The 21,092-nt window shown below is 41.5% G+C and overlaps 1 protein-coding gene across 1 annotated transcript in view; it reads left to right on the forward strand.

The window, feature by feature from the left end:
- The window catches only part of Rab2a (RAB2A, member RAS oncogene family), a 90,010-nt gene that overhangs the window by 30,404 nt on the left and 38,514 nt on the right, over positions 1-21,092 (forward strand). The window contains exons 2-3 of the mRNA XM_059253832.1: positions 2,630-2,701; positions 14,004-14,071. Coding sequence (XP_059109815.1) covers positions 2,630-2,701; positions 14,004-14,071 — 140 coding nt within the window. The remainder of the gene's footprint in view (positions 1-2,629; positions 2,702-14,003; positions 14,072-21,092) is intronic.

Raw genomic sequence — 21,092 nt, forward strand, 5'->3', positions numbered from 1 at the left:
CTCAGTTTATAAATGGGAAGCTTGAGCTCAGTTTCTATACCTTATTTTGTTCAAGGGTTATGAGTTAAAAAACTAAAAATATTTAATTAAAATTAAATTAAAAGGAAAGAATAATAAATATTTATTATAATGAAGCTATATATAGTAAGACTGTTTCTAAAAAGGTTTTGTGTGAACCAGGCCATGGTGGCGCACGCCTTTAATCCCAGCACGCAGAAAGCAGAGGCAGGCAGATCTCTGAGTTCAGAGCCAGCCTGGTCTATAGACTTGTATTCGAATTGTATGAATTTAACACTTAGACCTCTTAGCCAGTTCTAATCCCAGCCCCTAAAGAGACTAAGACTTGAGGATTGGTGCAAATTCAAAGACAACCTAGCAAGACACTGACTCAGAAAACCAAAATCAAACAAGCTTAAGCCAAGGCTTGGGTGTTGACTTGCTGGAGTATTTCCTACCTCCACCCTCTCCTTTCTTCCTTCTCTCCTAAAGGACCGTAGTTGGTCAGCACTGCTTTACTAGTTAGCAGTTGGCCTTGCTACTTTTTCATACCCTTTACTTTTGTTTCCCCTCGTATTTTGAATGAAAATTGTTTGGCTTGTGAAAAATTCTCACCAATTTTTTTTTTTTTTTTTTTTTTTTGGTTTTTCGAGACAGGGTTTCTCTGTGTAGCTTTGCGCCTTTCCTGGGACTCACTTGGTAGTCCAGGCTGGCCTCGAACTCACAGAGATCTGCCTGGCTCTGCCTCCCGAGTGCTGGGATTAAAGGCGTGCACCACCACCGCCCAGCATAGCTTTTCTTTTCTTTTCTTTTTTTCCTTTTTTTTTTTTCTCACCAATTTTTAAGAATCTTTAGGTTACTAGAGTCCTAAAATGACTCATTGGATTCTTAGGAATTATTCCCATGTTTCTTGCAAAGGACTTCTTGCCTAAAAATCTCTAGAGAACTAAGTAGATTAAACCTTCAAGCCCTAAACAGACCTACAGATTCTGTGGGGTGGAGCTTCGGGAGTCTGATTTTTAATGTGCCTAGATGCCAAGTGTTTGCTAATGACATGGTCTTTAGGTACTTGGTTCTCACAGCACTGTGTCCTACAGAGGGAACAGTCAGTGACTTGAACCCTGAGTTTAAAAAAAAAAAAAAAAAAAAAAAAAAGGTAAAAAGTAAAAGGCTTGCTTTAAGTTCAAGGCCGGTCTGTGCTACATGAACCAGGGCAGGGAAAAAGAAGAGAAGAAACAGACTTGATGGTAGCAGCACTGTTAGATGTATCATTCGTATTAAGTGGAGAGAGGTGGTGATACCTAACTCAAGGCCTTAGGTGTGGGATTATCCAATTAACAAGATGGCTCAGCAGGTAAATACCTTCCACCAAGCCTGCTAACCTGAGTTTGATCTCAAACCCTCATGGTGGGAGCAGAAAACTGAGTTCTGCAAGCTGACCTCCTACACCACACGTACACCATGGCACACATTTTTACATGCATACATATACACACCACAATAGTATTTTCCACATCAGGTGCTTTGGAGGAAGAAAAGATGAATAAATTTCAGATCTTGTCTCCAAGGAACTTTGTTTATAAAAGAGATGAAAATAGACATTTAAATAACTGATAGTGGAAATTAAAGTTAGTAATAAATGCCTTTTCAGAAATAGAAGTAAGTCCATTAAGAATTGTATCCAGCTAATCGAAGAAAGGCCTTTGTGAATGGAGGCAGTTGGCTCCACAGAGCTCAGGGAGAGGTGGGCGGTGGCAGTAGTGTTCTGTTTGCTGAGGAAAGCAGAGTGCCTTTGCCTTCTCAATACGCCCATCCTTTCCACATTCTCAAAGTCCTGTTCCTCTAGACCTTTTTCTTTTTCTGAAGCCATCTCAGACAAAGCTGAGGTGGAGGGTTAGCTTACTAACTACTACATGTGGCAGCTCTGAGTTTGCTGAACCAGATGAAGTTACCCTCTTGAGAAACATGGCTGTGTTTTGAGTGTGAGATGCTTGGAGATGTGTCCACTGAAGGATTTGATACAAAGAGAAGCATAAGCCTAGAGGTAAAAAGGGCTGGCTAGTTCTCAGGGCCTACAGAAAAGGCTGAGCCCTTTACAGAAAAGGGACACTATTCCGATCAGTCCACACTGCTCTAGGGTTGAAGGGACTCAGGTGGCACAGCTGAGTAGAGGGAGCTTAGCGTTGAAGAAGTAGAGTTTTGTAAAAGTCTGTTGCATTTTGACTTTTTAGTTAAGTAAAGATAATAAATGAGTTCTAAAGTTACTCTGTGTTGTATGTGCTTCATAATTGTAACTGACTTAATTCTCGCAGCTCTGTGATAGAGATGCATTCTTATCCTCTTTTTGTAAATGACAGAGTACACAAGTCTTGTGCAACTTCCCTGGGTGGTGCTGTGGTGGGGACTGCTAAGACCTAGTTGCTATTCTAGGAGTTTAGCTGCCATGCCTCTTTTGCATGGAAAGCTAATGAAAAGGAAGGGAAAAGGGTTATTTTAAAAATCTGCAAATAATGGCGGACTGGATGACAGCAGCAGAGCCCTGGCTGCCACTTGTCCATGCTTTTGTAAGGTCAGGGTTAGCTTCTGTGGTTTTTACTTTCCTCTGATTTTTTGTTTATTTTTTAATTCCTAGGTGTTGGTAAATCGTGCTTATTGCTACAGTTTACTGACAAGAGGTTTCAGCCGGTGCATGACCTCACAATTGGTAAGTTTTATACAAGAATAAAACATTTGAAGTTTTCAATAGCTTATGTACAGTATGCCAGTGGATCCATTGTAAAAGCAGTGAAACTAGATTTGTTGTGCAGAATTTAGTCTCCATTACTTTTTGGAAATACATATTGTATAAATAAATATTAACTGACTTTTCATACAGGGTTAGAATACAAAAGACATTAGTACTTAAGATTTCAATTATATTTAATTATGAATCATACTCTTAAGAGACAATACTGCACCATGGTAGGAGCTTACTGGAAATTAAATCCAGTCTGTCAGTAACTGGGCAAGCTGCTTCACCACTCCACATTTCAGCTTTCTGTCTGTACAGTGAGGATAATAGTAAGAACTCCATAAAGTTACTAGGAGCAGTAGATGAGCTGTAAATATAAAGCGTTGGAACAGTGCCCTCCAGGTGGCAAATACTGCTTTCTTCCTATAATTATTCACCAGGACCATCAGCTGAGTATGAGTTATAAATGAGGTAAGTTCTAGTAACAAATAAACAATCAATGTTAGTTATTGTTATTTTGTATAGTGCTACTACTACTTTTTTACCAGTATGCAAAGCTGCAAATTTAAAATGAGTGAAAAAACTAAGAATTTTAGATAGTCACAGTTTGTTTGAAAAAATATATTGATGGCCAGGCATGCTCCTGCAAACCCAGTACTTGAGAAGCAGAGGCAAGAGGTTCACCACAGGCTCAGAGCTAGAGTGGTCATTATAGTGAGTTCCAGGCCAGCCAGGGCTATGTAGCAAGATGTCTCTTAAAAAATTAAATTATCTATCTATCGATCTATCGATCATTCAATTGATAGATAATCTATAGCAGTAGTTCTCAACCTGTGGCTTGTGACTCCATTGGGGGTCGAACTAACCTTTCACAGGGATTGCATATCAGATATCCTGCGTATCAAAGGAGTAATTGGAAATCTCATAATTCTTTTGCTTAGTAACAGTCACTGACTGTTTATTTCTGTCTAGGAGTTGTGTTTGTTTTGTTACTATTTATTTAAGAGAGATCTCAATGTAGTTCAGACGGGCCTTGAATTTGCAGCCCTTCTGCCTTCAACTCCTGACTTCTAGGGTTACAGTTCCACCATATGCAGCCTCTTAACTCTAGTGATTCGGTTACTTTACTGATTACTCTTTCATGAACAGCAAACGCAGGAGGACCTAGGAGTTCAAGGCCAACCAGCTTCATCTCCATAGTGAGTTTGAGTCTAGTGTAGGCAACCTGAAGCCCTGTCTCAAAAATAAAAGCAAGAGGAGTGATGAAGGGTAGTTCAGCCAAGACTAAGGTTGAGTGAAAAACTCTTAGAAACCCACCGCTTTTAAACACAGGTATTCTACTTGGGCAGACAGTGCTTTCTCTAGAAGACATGGGTGATTAAATGCACATCTTAGCATCATCCTCCCTGTGAGGGAGACTCCAGAGGTAATGCCATTGCTCTTGGTTGCCCACCAGAACTTAATAGTATGACAACCCTGTTGCTAAAGACACAGTGCACTTTTGTTGCAGGACAAAAAGAAATCAAACTGGAACTTCTTACCTGTTGGTTAATTTCATAGTTGGAAGGTGCTCGGCAAGCCTCTGTGTGAGATAAGCTATCAATACTGTTACCCAACAGCAAACCCTGCATGTTACAGTGCTGTTCTTTCAGGCACGAAGTGCCCACTTCTGCAACAGTGGCACAAGGTTATGGCGGTAACTGTATGCTTTGGGATTCGATTTGAGGCCTGCTCCACAGGAGGGAGTTCATGTCTGATACTCTAAACTTGGTCAAAAGCCCATATTAGATGAACAGAATCGTTATACAGACAGATTAGTGTTGCCCTTAGCGGTGAATGCAGAGCCTCAGGACTGGTCAAAGTAGTGAGAAGAAGTGACTGTCAGTGCTTAGCCCTAAATGTTACATCTATATCAAACACCCTGTCCCCACTCCCTGGCTTAGATAAAAGAGGGCATAGAAAAGAATGTTAGAATTAAAAGATGAAGATTGCTAGGAAGCAGTATCTCCTGGGCACAACATGTCCGTTTTTCCCCTGAACTCAATGTAGCTGTGGTGACCTACATAAGATCAAGCAAACAAGACTAGTCAGCATTCCAATAGGCAGCACTAAACTAATTGGACTCAATCAGAGGTCTGCAAAAAGAGGACATGCATCTGAAAAGGGGATGATGTATTTAGCACCGGGGAAATAGAATTGGGGGATGCATATGATCATGATACATTGTTTACATGTATGAAATTGTCAAGGATTAAAGATATTTTTTTAAAAAGATGTATTAGTTGCTTTTTCTATTGCTGTAATAAAACTTCGTGCCCAAGGCAATTTATAAAAGAAAGCATTTAAGCCGGGCGGTGGTGGCGCACGCCTTTAATCCCAGCACTCGGGAGGCAGAGCCAGGCGGATCTCTGTGAGTTCGAGGCCAGCCTGGTCTCCAAAGCGAGTTCCAGGAAAGGCGCAAAGCTACACAGAGAAACCCTGTCTCGAAAAACAAAAAAACAAAAAAACAAAAAAACAAAAAAAAAAAAAAAAGAAAGCATTTGATTGGGCTTATGGCTCCAAAGGGTTAGAATCCCTGGTGGTGGAGTGAAGGCATGATAGCAAGAGCAGCTGAGAGGTCATTTCTGGAACCACAAACAGGAGGTAGAGAGCACACCAGGAATGGCACAAGCTTTTTAAAATCTCAAAGCCCACTGCTAGGAATACACCTCCAACAAAGCCATCCTTCCTGATCCTTCCCGTTTATACCAGCTAGAGACCAAGTATTCAGATGTGAGCCTGTGAAGGCCATTCCCCTTCAGACTTTCACAACAGAACAACCTCCAACAACAGGAATATCTGTAAACCACTTGTTTTGATAGTTTCACGTCTATACAGTGATGATGGGTGGAACTGGTAACACTGTTGAAATCTAGTTCCATGACCACCCCCCATTTGTTTACTTTGCAGTGGGTTTGAAACCCTAGTAGTAGCCAGTTGTAGGAAAGGAGTGTCCTAAAATGAGAAGCCAAGTCGTTGTTCTTAAGAGTTCTTCTAAAAACTGCTTCCTTTCCATTGAGTCATCTGCGTAAATACCTAAGCTGCTGCAGTGCACCCCGTAGAGCAAACGGACCTGACCCTGTCGGAATTGGCATACACTGTACTCTGCCAGAGTACAGCTGCCAGCTGCCTTCACTCTAGCTTGTTGGCTTGTGGTAGACGTGGGAAATTGGAGGCTAGAAGAAAAGCGAAGGCAGGGATCTTTTTCTGCTTCACTCTTAGCCTGAGCGGACTTACATTCTCCATTGCTCCAGCTCCTGTCCCTTGCCTGGCAAGCCACTGCTAGTGTGGCTCCTGAGCTCTGACCCCAAATCTCCCTGTGTCCTCCTGGGCAAGAAACAGCTGCAGTTTCCTGCTGTGCCTCATCTCTGAGCTGAGGCCCGTCCTCTTTTGCTTCCTCCTGTGTTGTATGCAGTTCTGTACACTAGGTACTTAAATATTGAAGTGTGGCTTTTGCTTTTCTGACTAAGACCCTGCTTGGTATACCTCCTTTTCACATCTAGCCCTCACAATTTTCTTTTTCCGGCTTTTTTTTTTTTTTTTTTTTTTTTGGAGCTGAGGATCGAACCCAGGGCCTTGCGCTTGCTAGGCAAACGCTCTACCATTGAGCTAAATCCCCAACCCCTATTTTTAAAATTTGATTCTTTGACAGCTGTGTGTATGCATGTTTGTCTATGTATGTATGATGAATTTTAGCCTTGTTGCCCGTAATCTGTTTAATTCCTCTTCTCTTGTTGAAACCCTTCTCTGCAAACCCCTCTCTTGCTTTCCTGTCTTTTTTAATGTGTAACCCACTGAGTTTACATAGCCTGCGTAAGAATGGGTCGGAGGTCATTTACTGGAGCCTGGGCAACCTATCAGTGATTAAACTGAAGACAGTGACCCCTGCCTCCAGCCACCATTAACTGTCCTTCAGGGAGAGGTGGGGCCTCCTGAGCTCACCCTTCTTCCATGATGAAATTTGATGGGCTCAGTCTTATGTTCTGCCAGCTGTTCAGAAGGTACTCTGTAGCTAGAGTTTTCCTGCCTGGCCCACGGTCAGGGCAAATCTCTCTCACCCGCCAGTCCCACAGCCACTCAGACCCGACCAAGTAAACACAGAGACTTATATTGCTTACAAACTGTATGGCCGTGGCAGGCTTCTTGCTAACTGTTCTTACAGCTTAAATTAATCCATTTCTATTCATCTATACCTTGCCACGTGGCTTGTGGCTTACCGGGATCTTCCCATGCGGCTTGTCATGGTGGCAGCTGGCAGTGTCTCCCTCTCAGCCTTCCACTTCCCAGAATTCTTTTCCTTGTCCCGCCTATATTTCCTGCCTAGCCAATGGCCAATCAGTGATTTATTTACTGACCAATCAGCAACATACTTGACATACAGACCATCCCACAGCAGTACTCTTTCCAGCACTCTGCTCCAATGCAGTGTTCTCCAGACCCCTTCCACAATGTTCCTGGAGGCTTCGAAGTGGTGTGATATATATGTCCCACTTAAGGTCAGGTACTCCATAATCATTTCTTCTCTGCACTTGGACCAGTTGTGACTCTGTATTAACCCTCTGCACTGCAAAAAGAAGCTTCTCTGTTAAGGACTGGCTAAAAGCTGCACTGTTCTATAGTTGTAAGTGTAAGTATTTAGAAGATAGTTTGATAGTGTGTTTATTTAGCAAAATAATAATAGTTGGTTCTCCTTTATGGCCCATGACCTCCCTCCTCATGTGTTCTTGGCCAGGTTTACAGTACCAGGCATGAGTTTCCTCCTGTGGACTGGGCCTTAAATCCAGTCAGAAAGCAGATATCTGCATGATATTCATGACATGCCAATGGGCATATCTTGCCAGGCCAGTTGATTTTTGTAGCTCTGTAATCACAGCTGGCTAAGATTTTGATAACTTCTCCTTAACAGCTTTTGTAGCACCTTTTGACACTGTGAGAGCTAGCTAGCAGGAAGGAAGCCTCCAGGTCAATTCCAGCTGGATTTATTCATGTCCTGCTACCAAAGTCTCTAGTGCCTTGAGTAATAATATGTGACTATTTAAGTTTTGCTGGGCATGCTGGAGCAATGGCAACCGCTTGTATTGTTCTATGTGCTCTGACAGCCTCTGACTAACAGCTCTGGGGATGGAGAGTTATTGGCACTGGGGTTTTTCAAACTTCATCTTATGTAACAAAATCCACCTCATAGATTAAGCAAAATGAGACTTTATTGTTTTAAGTGTTTGTGTCCCACAGAAACTGGGGGAGGGGAGCAGCTGGATCAGTCCAGAAGAACGGCCTAAAGCTTTTAAGGGGATGGGAACTTCTGCCTCTCTCTGTACCACGCATTTCCCTCGTACCTGCTTTATTTTTCTCTCTGCCTATCCCAGTGGTTTGTTATTTTTGTTTTTCCTGTCTCTGTGGCAAGAAATAGTTAACTATGAACAGCTCCAAAGTTGTATTGTTTAGAAGATTAAAGGTTTTTGTAAATGTGTATCCAAGCTCTTTGGGAAAGAAAGTTCACTGCCTCGATTTGGTAGAGACCCACTTAATAGCTCTTATTAACTGGGAGCTACATATGTGGGTCAGCTCAGACCATAGGCCCAGGGTCAGCTTGTTCATCTTACCAACTCTGTCCTGGTGGTGATTTAGACGCAATGTCACATAATTACCATCATAATTCCCTAACCCTTAAATGTTAGCTAGTTATCTTAGTTACTTTTCTATTCCTGTGAAGAGACACCATGACCAAAGCAGTTTATAAACTAAAACGTTTAGTCTTAGTTAGGGTTACTATTGCTGTGAAGAGATGCCATGGCCACGGCAACTCTTATAAAGGAAACATTTAAATGTGGTGGTTCACTAACACTTCAGAGGTTTAGACCATTATCATCATGGCAGGAAGCATGGCGGCATGCAGGCAGGCATGGTGCTAAAGAAATAGCCGAGTCTCCTACATCTTGCAGGCAACAGGAAGTCGACTGACTCTAACACGGAGTGAAGCTTGAGAAAAAAACTCAAAGCCCACCCCCACAGAGACACACTTCCTCCAACAAGAACACATCTACTCCAATAAGGCCACATATCCTAATAGTGCCACTCCCTTTGGGGTCATTTTCTTTCAAACCACCACAGGGGCCTAATGGCACACACCTTTAATCCCAGCACTTGGGAAGCAGAGGCAGGCAGATCTCTGTGAATTCAAGGCCAGCCTAGCCTACAGAGTGAGCTCCAGGACAGCCAGAGCTACATAGTAAGGCCCTATGTCAAAAACAAACAAAGCAGCATAAGAAAGAAAAAGAAAGTATTTAATTGGGGGCTTACTTACAGTTTGAGAGGGTGAGTCCATGACCATCATTGTAGGGAGCATGGTGGCAGACAGGCAGGCATGGCATTAGATCTGTAGCTAAGAATTACATCCGGATCTGCAGGTTGTGGGAAGAAAGGGACTAGGCCTGAAGTGAGCTTTTGAAACCTCAGAGCCCATCACCAGTGACACACATCGTCCAACAAGGCCACACCTTCTAGTCCTTCCTAAAATAATTCCACCAGCTAAGAACCAAGCATTCAAATATATGAGCCTAAGGAGGCCAGTTCTCATTCAAAGCACCACACTAGCTAGCATATTTTTACTTAGTTCACTTACAGTCAGTTGTATGCTCTTTATAAACACTGGGTCTTGAACTTATGGTTTCTATCAGTCTACTTTCTTAACTTTCTCTCTTGCTTTTCTCTAACCCTTAAAGACAGCATGCCCCATTGAGGCTTAGCTGCTTGCTCTCCAGTATTTTTCTATTCCTCAGATTCCTCTTCTCTGTGGCATTGGCTTGACAGTGCTGCTTATTCCAGGTACAGGAAATGAAAGTGTATGTCTGTTATTATAAGGAATTCTTATTGACAGGAAAGGTGCAGAAATGCTGGAAAACAGCCAGAGTCTTTCAGTGTGATGCCCAGCTCCAACTTAGGTGGTAAATGAATAAGTAAGTCATGTTTTAAAACTTTATGGTCAGGTTTGTTTTTCCTAAGCAGCCAGCATAAATCTTATGGAAGATGTATGTGGGCATTTTGGCTTTTACCTGCTGTGTTCAGGGAACCTACATTCAGTGGGTTGGAATGTTTGCTAAGTGTCTTCACTATGTTGTGTACTTGCCTTTGCCTCATGGATAGCTAGATATGACTTATTTAAGCTTGGGCTGTGACTTTGGTGGTTTGAATGAGAATGGCCCCCATAGCCTCATATATTTGAATGCTTAGTCACCAGAGAGTAGAACTGTTTAAGAAGGATTAAAAGGATTAGGAGGTGTGGCCTCGTTGGAGTGGTGTTTCGCTGAGGATGGTCTTTGAGGTTTCAAAAGCCCATACCAGGCCCAGTTTTTGTTTCTCTGCCTGCTGCCTTTGGATCAAGATGTAAAGTTCTCAGCTACTGCTCCAGCGCCATGCCTGTCTGCTTCCCACCATGACGACCATGGACTAACATTCTGAAACTGTAAGCACACTCCCAATCAAATGCTTTCTTTAATGAAAAGTGCATTGGTCGTGCTGTCTCTTCACAGCAAAAGGACAGTAACTAAGACTATAACCAAGAAAGTGTTAAATGATAGAGGGCTTGAGGAGTGGTTCCTTAGTTGAGTGTTTACTGTGTAATCATGAGGACCAGAGCTCAACCCCAGTATCCACACACACCTGAAACTCCAGCTCTGAAGGATTTTGACACCCTCTTTGGATTCCATGCTCACACAGGCATGCATACCTGTACATATACACTGACACACAGACACATTCACACAAAAATAAAAAAAAAATTCTTTCATTAAATATTAAATGATAGAAGAGAAGAAGTGAAAGATTAGGAAATAAGAGGAAATAAAAGATTGGATTAGTGTATTAGTCAGGGTTCTCTAGAGTGACAACTTATAGAATTAATCTCCAAATACATATATAAAGGGGCTTTATTAGAGTGACTTATAGGCTATGGTCCATCTAATCCATCAAATGGGTGGCTATGAATGGAAAGTCCAAGAATCCAATAGTTGTTCAGTTCATAAGGCTAAATGTCCGAGTTGGTCCTAAGTATACACTGGAATCCTGAAGAAGTAGGCTCTAATGCCAGTAAGGAAATGGACTTGCTAGTGAGGGCAAGAGCAAGGAGGCAAAGAGCAAGGCTTCCTTCTTGTGTGTCTTTAAACAGGCTTCCAGCAGAAGGTGTGGCCCAGATTAGAGGTGGGTCTTCCTATCTCTGAAGATCTGGATTAAAGGTGTGTCTTCTACCTCAAATATCCAGACCAGAAGTGGATCATCCCATTTCAAATGATCCAGTTAAGCAAAAATCCCTCACAGATGTGCCCAGACATTTTTGGGTTTTAGTTAACTCCCATTGTAGTTAAGTGGACAACCCAAATACCCATCACAGTTAGACAATGTCCTCATATATTGTTTATCCTGTCTCTGAGAGTTGTTAAGATGAAGCAAAATGGCTGCTTATAAATAGCTTCATAACATAATTATATTGAAAATTTGGAGGATTGCCTGGACCACCAACATCAGTGTGATATGGAAACGTAAACAGTGACTTAAATACTGATTACACAGTTAGTCGGGTCTGCCATGAGCACAAACACACATCATAGTCTCTCAGTCCCTCTTTCTTCCGCTGCAGTGAACCTGCAGCCTCTACCTCAGCTGCCTAGTGTCCCAGTCACAGCCAGGACTTTGTTCATACTGATGTCTAGAACCACTCAAGAATTTCAGTTTCATACTTCTCTCTCATCTTCCAGCTCAGTTTCCAGGGCCACCTTAACCCATTGGTCGTACCATCTTTTCACCCAGCTGCTCACTTCCCTGCTTCCCAGGCTTAACTTAATCATTATCATTCCCATAGGCCCTTCTATCCCTCCTCCTTCCCTCCCTGTCCCCTCTCATTTCCTTATTCTCCTGTAAACAAACACCTGTCTGCTCCATTTCTGCATGTGTCCCATTAGACATAGCTGGAGAAAAGCATGCTAACAGTCTCATTTTTCATTTCTTAGGATCTTCAAGGGAACCTTCTATATTTCCTGATAGCTGTACTTTATTTTCGTTTGTCTGTAAAACTGTATCCTATTTTCTTGTATTTAACCATGTAGTGCTTTTCCTATTTTCACTTGCATTGATAATCTTGGTTTGTATTTCATTCAGAAAAATAAGACAAGTCAAGGAACTTTTGCACAGGTTCCAGCAGCTCTACCTTAAGAGCACTGTGCCAAGGAACTGCTTACTCCAGATGCTGTGGAGGATCTCCGAAGAGCCTCACCACATACTCACAGGCGCCCGCCTTGGCAGTTCTTTTCTCCTGCATCATTAACTTTTCCTTTTATAGTGATTATTAGTCATGGCTTTTTCAATCATTTTCTTTCATTTTAACAAAATACTTCACAAAAAATTATCCCTATCTGTCTCTGTCTCCCTCCCTCTCCTTTTCCCCCTCCTCTCTCGTCTCTGCTCTTGTTTCCCTCTCCTCTTTGGTAGTGTGGTAGTTTTGTTGAGACAAGGTCTCATATAGTCCAATATGGTATTAGTTCCAATATATAGCCGAGGGTGGCCTTGAACTCCTAATCCTCTTTCTCCACTTCCCAAGTGAAAGAATTCAAAGTTTTCACTACTGTTACCCAGTTCTCTGTTTGTTCTTCCTTGAGCTCTCTCTTTAGCCCCCTCCCCCACTGTGTGCATATCAAGCTGCGTATCTAAATATACACATCTAAGACATCTCAAATGGTTTCTATCTGAGAACCCTTTTCTCTTCACCCTGGCTTTTATTCAGCTTACTGTTTTCCAAGTTTTGTAAAACAAAACAACAAAAAGTGGTTATTATCTTGTCAGTTTTAAATTGTTTTTGTGAATATGGGTCTATTTTATAGCACCTATGAAGTGTTTCTGTGTTTCTGTGATTGAAGGCTCATACTGCCAGGCCTAACAACCTAAGTTTGATCCCAAGGACTCAAGTGGTGAAAGGAGAGAAATGTCTTCTTGAAGTTGTCTCTGATCCTCTCCATGCACCCTGTGACACACACACACACACACACACACACACACACACACACACACACACAATGGGTATTTACACACAATCATACACATATACATAGTAAATAAATATTTTGTCTGTTTATCCATTGGCTTCTTTGAAGGGCTTTTGTGCCATTGGGTGGTAGTTTTATGTATGTCTATGCCAGAGCAGATATAAAAAAGTACATATGCTACTAATATGCATGTGTGCGTAGTTGAGCAGATGTGTAAAAACTATTATATTTTCTGTGGCATAATTTTACAGTTTTGCATTTTTCATTCTAGTCCGTCATGACTTGTGGGTCTCTTTTCTCTAGAGTGCCAGTATTTCTGAGCCTGAAACACATTAGCATCACAATTAGTTCTATGTATTGACTGTATGCATCCCAAGAATAGAATAAGCATCAAGCTGTATATCATAGGGGACAAATTATCTTTCTATCTCATCCTCCTGGTCACAGCTAAAGAAATTGTAAGGGGCTTTGTTTTGCTTTGTTTTTTGGAAGAAGGTCTTATCAAATTCAGGCTGGTTCCAGGTTCACTTTGTGGCTGAAGCTGGCCTCGAACTCCTGATTTTGCAGTCTCCCAATGTTGGGATTACAAGAATATGCTACCATGCCTGAGTATAATCATATTTTTTTTTTTTTATTTTGAGACAGAGTCTCTCTATATAGCCTAGCTATCCTAGAACTCACTATGTAGGTCAACCTGGCCTTGAACTCAGAGAAATGCCCCTGCTTCTGCCTTCCAAGTGCTAGGATTAAAGGCACATGCCACCAGCCCAACCCTGTAAACATTTTTTTTTTTTTTTAAATATTGCTGTGTAATCTGGATGGCCTCAAACTCAAAGCAGTCTCTCCTGCTTTAGCTTCCCAATGGCTGGAAAGACAGTCCTGATTCATCACTCCTGGCCCATGTTGAACTGGATATGTAGAGTAGTAAAATATGCTCTAGATTATCTAGAGTCTAGATGACTCAGTTAAAGTGATAGAAAGCTTCTAGAGACTTCTGACTTAGCTTAGATATTTTCCAAAGTTAGCAGCTGTGTTTATCACATATCCTAAAAACAAATACTTTGTGTTTTAGTAGTTGAGTGTGAATTATTTCACTAGTTCCTTTAACAAATTATTTTCTGTTCTATTTAGGTGTAGAGTTTGGTGCAGTTGAGTGTGAATTATTTCACTAGTTCCTTTAACAAATTATTTTCTGTTCTATTTAGGTGTAGAGTTTGGTGCTCGAATGATAACGATTGATGGGAAACAGATAAAACTCCAGATCTGGGATACAGTAAGTATAGCATTTATAAAAGTGCCTTGCATGCTTGTTTTGTTTAATGTTAAATATATTAGACAGAATTTCTATAGCACTGAAATGAAATGGACTTAGGTAAGATTTTTCTTATTATTTAGTGGATGTGTTCACAAGAACTGAGCATTAGTAGACAAATCTGAGTGACTCCTTAGGCTTTGTGGTCTGAATAGAAACACTCCAGGGACTGGATACATGTATGCTTTTAAATGCTTATTTATTTCTATGTATTTGTGTGAGTTTGTATGAATATATGTACACCACACATATGCAGTAGATACCTGTGGAGGCTAGAATAGGGCATTGGCTGCCCTAGAATGAGTAGAGTTACAAGCGGTTGTGAACTGCCATGTGAATGCTGGGAACCAAACCCAATACCCTCTGTAACAATAGCAGCTGCTCTCAACCACGGAACCATCTTTCCAGCCCCTAGAAATTGTATTTTTAAGGAAAATAATCACCAAGTCTAAATTTTAAAAAAAGTAGTAAATGTGATATAAAATAAAAATACCACTATTATATAGTTATTTATCCTGGAAGCTCATTTATTAATTTAATTAGATTCAATCCTGATCACGTGAAGCCTCCTAACTTAATATCCTATTTCCATTACTTTCCCATTTGATGAGCAAATGTTACATGTAATCTATATAGTTTTAAATGATGTTTTCTAATATGAACCCAGAGTAAGCAAATGATTGGAAGCTGCGAATGCCAGTCTAGTTTCTGCCCAGCTTTGTGAGGCCTCTTGCAGTATACTCAGTAACCTGGTTTTCCTTGTTAAAAAAAATGTTTACAAGTGAAATTTTTTCAGATGCATAAAAGTAAAGTTACAGTGGATGCCATAAGGCCTCCGTTTTCAGACCCTTACATACTTAAAAAGGACCACAGGGCACTTTAGCCTTATGGATTATCAGTACAAATAGTACTATATTAAAAATTAAAATTGGGAAACTTACTAGGTACTTGGTTTTTGCTTTTATTTGTGGTGTGGGGGTTCTAATATAAGGCTTTGTGTATATTAGGCAAGTGTCCTACCACTGAGCTGTATCCTCAGTCTCCAGTTCATTTAAAAATAATATTGATAAGCTGGTTATTTATTAGGATAAGCAATGCAGCACTTATGAAAATCAATCTCACTCTTCCAAAGCAGAAATAATTAACATCCTTTGGTAGTGAGAAGATTGGCACAGTGTTAAGGATTTGAACATCTCGATCTGTCTGCTTAGTAGGAGATACTGGAGTCCCTAGTCCCCTACTGCATCAAGTGTTACATGTGTTTAGCTCAAGTATACAAAGAGTCCAATTTCATGCAAGTAGACAGTTGAGGATCACAAGTTGGCATGAACCTTTATGAAATGCAGGGAATGTAATTATCATATACCCTGGTCTGTTTTCCTCTATTCACTCAGTTTTAGTTTCTCACTTGACAATGCAGACGCTATTGAGAAAGTAATCAAAGAAAATACACAGTCTAAGACTAGGTTGCTGAAACCAAGCAAGTTGCCGAGGGTGGTTGCAGGATATAGATTTCCTGTTATTTCCCATGTGTGCCACAGCTGTCCTTCAGGTGATAAACAGTCGATCTGCTCTGTCTTGGAGTTCTCCATTGGACTGTGCATTCTTCTGCCTTCTGACCTCTCTTCAGTGGAGAGCTGACTTATCAATTTCTTACGGGTTTCTTCCATCAGCCTGAAGAGTCTTAGTACTGCCTGTGATATCTGTACGTGTTGATGTGTAAGTGGCTGTTTGGGGATGCCAGAGGTCATGTCAGGTGTTTTCCTTGATCATGGTCCACATTGGTTTTTTGTGTGTCAGAGTCTGGAGCTCAGCAGTTGTACTAGGCCAGTGGTTTCAGGGATATATTATCCATATCCCCCTCTACCGTAAAGTACTGGAGTTATAAACATACCACCATACCCAGTGTTTTATGTGAGAACTGGATAGCTGAGCTCAAGTCCTTTCACTTGGGTGGCAGGCACCTTACCAACTGAGTTGTGTCCCTGGCCCAACACTTTTTTAATTTAGATTTTCTTGGGCAACATTTTCAAATCAAAATTGCATGGAAAGCCTGGACACAGTGGCATGTGTCTATAATCCCAGCACTTGGGGGGTGAAAGCAGGAAGATCTGGAACTAAAGATCATCTTCAGCTGTATGGTGAATCAGAGGCCAGTGTGGACTATATTAGACTTTGTCTCAGAGAAACAAAACAGGGAAAACAAACAAAAACCTGCATGGAAGGGCTGAAAAGTCTATCTCATAGATCACTTGTTTGCCTAGCATGCATAAGAATCTGGGTCCCCGGCTAGTGTCTCTGGTGACTTAAAAGAAGGAAGGCAGGAAGGAAAAGGCATGATAAAGATACAAAGTCTCTCTCCTAGCGACTTAAAAGTGTAATCTCCTACCAAAGGAATTATTTTCTGCTTCATTGAAAGCATTACAACCCAGGCGGTGGTGCCGCACGCCGTTAATCCCAGTACTCGGGAGGCAGAGCCAGGCGGATCTCTGTGAGTTTGAGGCCAGCCTGGTCTACAGCATGAGATCCAGGAAAGGCGCAAAACTACACAGAAAAACCCTGTCTCAAAAAAAAAAAAAAAAAAACCAAAAGGAAAAAAGTATTACATAAGTAGGTTGCTTTCTTAACTGATGATCTTAATAACACACGTTCAGCAGTGTAGCGTGAACCAGACTACTTGCTGTATTTTCCAAGCATGCCCTCATACCTTAAGGAAGAAAGGAAAATAGAAGAAACACTGTGTTTCCACCTCATCCACCAGGACAGCAGGCTGATCTCTACCCTCTGTTTTCATGAGGGAGTTTGATGCCTTGAAGACATCATAAACACCAAGAAAGAATTCTAGAATTGAAATTGCTCATTAATTTCTTTTTGAATGTATAACTTAGCTAGATGTGGTAAGATATACCTGGCTAAAATGATCTAGCACCCAGGGACCTTAGGCTAAGGAAATCAAGAGTTCAAGGCCACCCTGGGCTTTCTAGTGAGACACACTCAAAAATGGGAAAGGACTAGCTAGATGACTTAGTGGATGGAAGCACTTGCTACCAAGCCTGACAACCTAAGTTTGATCCCTGTAACCCACATAGTGGAAGGAGAGAACCTTCTTCTGCAAGTTGTCCTCTGACCTCCACATACGTGCCATTGCATGCTCACTCCCACACACCTGTGCACACTAAATAAATAAATGTAATAATAATAGTAAGCGTATATGTTGTCTCTTTAGGTTACGCCTTAGAGATAGTACCTCAATGTCTCTGTTTGTCCCCACCTCCAACACCTCTTCTTTGACTCTGCTAGGCACCTTGTGCATACTAGGCAAGTGCTCCACCACTGGGCTGCATCCCCAGTCTTTTCCTCTTATTTTCATAAGATTGTTTTCTTTCTTTCATGCTTGAATTCCAAAAATCTTCAATGAATGATGTCAGAAATAAGAGTGATCCCACACACCTGAGTGAAACAAGGCTTTCCCTATCATAAATGTTTCATAATGCATCTGTTTATTTGGATAGCTTGCTGCATTTTCAGTGGTAAGAGTCTTCTCTTTTCCTTATCCAGAATAATTTCAAAACTAGAGTGTTCTGTGGAAAAATAAAGGTTGTGCATTGTTTTGTCAATCTTAAAAAGTTAATATCCTGCTCTGTTGGTGATTACACCTATAATCATAGCACTCAGGAAGCTGACCATGAAGATCAGGAGTTCAAGGTCAGTCTGGGCTGTTGGAGACTCAAAATAAAAAGAAATGGTCCCCATGTTCACGTCACTGTGTGTTAGGATGCTATTCAGCGTATTCCTATTTCCATTCCTCCCATTTTGTTTTGTTTTGTTTTTCGAGACAGGGTTTCTCTGTGTAGCTTTGCACCTTTCCTGGAACTCTGTAGCCCAGGCTGGCCTCGAACTCACAGAGATCACCTGCCTCTGCCTCCCGAGTGCTGGGATTAAAGAAGTGCCCAACACCGCCTGGCTCCTCCCATATTTTAAAAATAACTTTTCTGAAAAAAAATTTTTATGCCTTCCTTCTTTCCTTTTTACTTTCTCTTTTAATTTTGTTTTTGTTTTACATAGCTAGAGTTTCATTGTTAGATCAGATATAAGTATTCTTGTAACACTGACTCTCACAAATGTAAAATTTTGAATGGCTAGCTCTTTGGCAACAAGATAACACATTAAAGTACCTGCTATAAATACACTTAGGTTAGATCTGGTGGGACTAAGAGGATATTTTCACACTGTGTTCATCTCATTTCAACAGTGTCAGGACGAAAGCACATGGGCGTTGGTAAGTGTGGAGTGCAGTAGACAAGCCCCTGAGCTTTGTAAAAACCTGGATGGTTTGAACTGATGCTCCAAGGAGATAGAAAGTAGATAGGTAGGTGGAGGGGAAGAATGGGTTTTTAGGAAGGGAGTTAACAAGAGAAACAAAGTCAGGGATATTCGGAATATTGGTGATACAGTAGGAAGAAATTGGCTTTGTGAGCAAGAGTGTGTGTGTAGTGTGTGTGTGTGTGTGTGTGTGTGTGTGTGTGTGTGTGTGTGTATTTCTTTCCATTCATTCAGTTTATTTGTTTTTGAAACATCTCAGTATCCTTAAACTCCTGCATTAGCCCCTTCTCCAAAAGCCGAGACTACAGGCTTCACCACCATACCTAGCTATAAGACATTGATTGGTGTCAAACTCTCAAGAGCTTTGAGTTATTATGAAATTTTTGAACAGTACCATAATGTGTATACAGTTGAACTTCATGGAAGCAGTAGAGGAAAGCAAGCTGAATTTGCTGCCATCAACATCCTGGTTACTACAAAATTGATGTCAATGGAGAGATTCAGACACATAGGAAAGCCTATTTAGGGGAGTGTTTGAGTATTGTAAGGAAGTTTTAAATGGAGCACAGGGTTCCAGCAATCCTCTCGTGAAGGAAGAAGCTGTGGGATTTCTTTGTGTACAAGCATCCAAGATTGTGATCTTAGCACAAAGCATCACTGTGGTTTGAGTGAGAATGGCTCCCATAGGCTCATATATTTGATTGCTTTGCCCTCAGTTGGTAGAACTGTTTAGGGAGGATTAGGAGGTGTGGACTTGTTGGAGGAGATGTGTCACTGGGGGTAAGCTTTGAGTTTTCAAATGCCTGTGCCATTTCCAGTTCGTTCTCTCTCTCTGCTTTGTGGTTGTCTCAACATGTAAGCTCTCAACTACTGCTCCAGCACCCTGCCTGCCTGCCTGCTGCTCACCATAATGAGCATGGACTAATGCGCTGAAACTATAAGGCATGCCCCCATAAACTCCTTCCTTTGTATATGTTGCCTTGGTCTTGGTGTCTCTTTTGGGGGGTGAGGGTCAAGACAGCAGACTTGCTCTATTGGGTCCACCCTCCCCTGTAGTTGGATATTTTGATTTCCATGTGTGTGAGGGAGAGGGAAGCAGGGGGCACCCTCAGTTTAATTAGCATTGCTGGCAGGAGCATGACTAAGGATCTGTTCACAGAAGCATGTGCACCTTACCAGTAGCAATACCAATGAAGAAATTGTCTCTTTTCCCAGCAACCACTGACTGCAGTTATATCCTTAGTGACAGATGGGGCCTTGTGATTCCTACCCACTCTTAATAGGTCCAATCTTTTGCAGTCGTGTGCTGATAGTCACAGCTGCTGAGGGTCCAAGAGTGCAGTGGCTATGCCACATCCTAGAGAAGGTGTTCACAGCATTCCATTTCTGATATTTTTTCCTTCCCATCCTCTGCATTGTTTCCAAGACTTGAAGGGGTGATACATAGCACCTTCTGGCACTGGGCCAGCCAGTAGAGAGGAAGCTTCCAGCCCAGTTACTGCTCCATTTCTCTATGGCCTACAGTCGAAGCTTGTGGAGTCTTCAGCAGTAGATGGTCTTGCCATCTAGTTAGGATGGGCAGCCAACAGCCATGGCAATAGCTTGTATCTTTCAGGGGCCTCCCTGACCAACAGCTCCTTTGGAGGTGATCCACCCCTGGCACTGGGGGTTTTGTCTGATAACCTCTGGATGGGACATTTTTGTCTACTCATGCAGAATGCCTCTTTTCAAACTTTTTTCTGATATCTTTTGAGACAGGTCTCACACTGTAACCCTGCCTGACCTGGAACTTGTTGTGTACTCTAGGTTAGCCAACTTGTGAGCTTCCAGACACTTCTCTCTCCCATCTTGTCATGGGGGTTCTAGGATTGTGGACACAAGCCACTGAGTCTTGTTTATTTAGATTCTGGGGATCAAACTCAGGTGTCAGGCTTGTATCACAAATGCCTTTACCTGACAAGCAATCTCCTTAGTTCTCTTATGTTTTAGTTTTGAATTAATTTACCAAGTATCAGGTCTGGCTGACTTTCCCCTTTACTCCTAGTTACCCTGCATTTCTCTGCCCCTCCTACATTGTTAGATATCTGGCTGATTTTTTTTTTAATCAGCTGCTTTGTGAACTGATTGAAACTCCTGGTCTGTAGTCCCCATTTCTAACCCAGGTGATTTGGTTTTGCTTTCTGGTGCAGTTCACTTAGCCAGTGATAACTGTTTGACTAGATTGTCTTTCCCTTTTATAGTTTTACCTATCATGAGTCCTTTACTGCAAAAAACATCTGGCATATTAGGTTGAAGTTTCCAAAATCCTTCTAACCAACACTTATAAAGAGGACCTGTATTTCCTAGTTCATTTAGAATTAGACCATGATGTATTAAAGTACTTTTTAAAACTAGATTACCTTGCTTTAATATGATGAAGAGAACTAACTATTGGGCTAGTTTTATGCCATTAGTGTGTGCATGTTTGTTTATAATTGGAGAAGCCATAATAAGACATTTTACAACAGACATATTTTACAGGTGCTAGTGCCATTTCCAGAGACTAGGCCAGAGTGTTCTCAGACTTTCCTGTTGCAAATCAGGTGTCAAAACCCAGAAAACTACGAGGTGTGAATCACTTTTTATAACATGATAAAGGGCACAGATGCATTAGTAGTCT

This window comes from Peromyscus eremicus, chromosome 2 (genome assembly GCF_949786415.1).
Source record: "Peromyscus eremicus chromosome 2, PerEre_H2_v1, whole genome shotgun sequence".
NCBI classification, from domain to species: Eukaryota; Metazoa; Chordata; class Mammalia; order Rodentia; family Cricetidae; genus Peromyscus; species Peromyscus eremicus.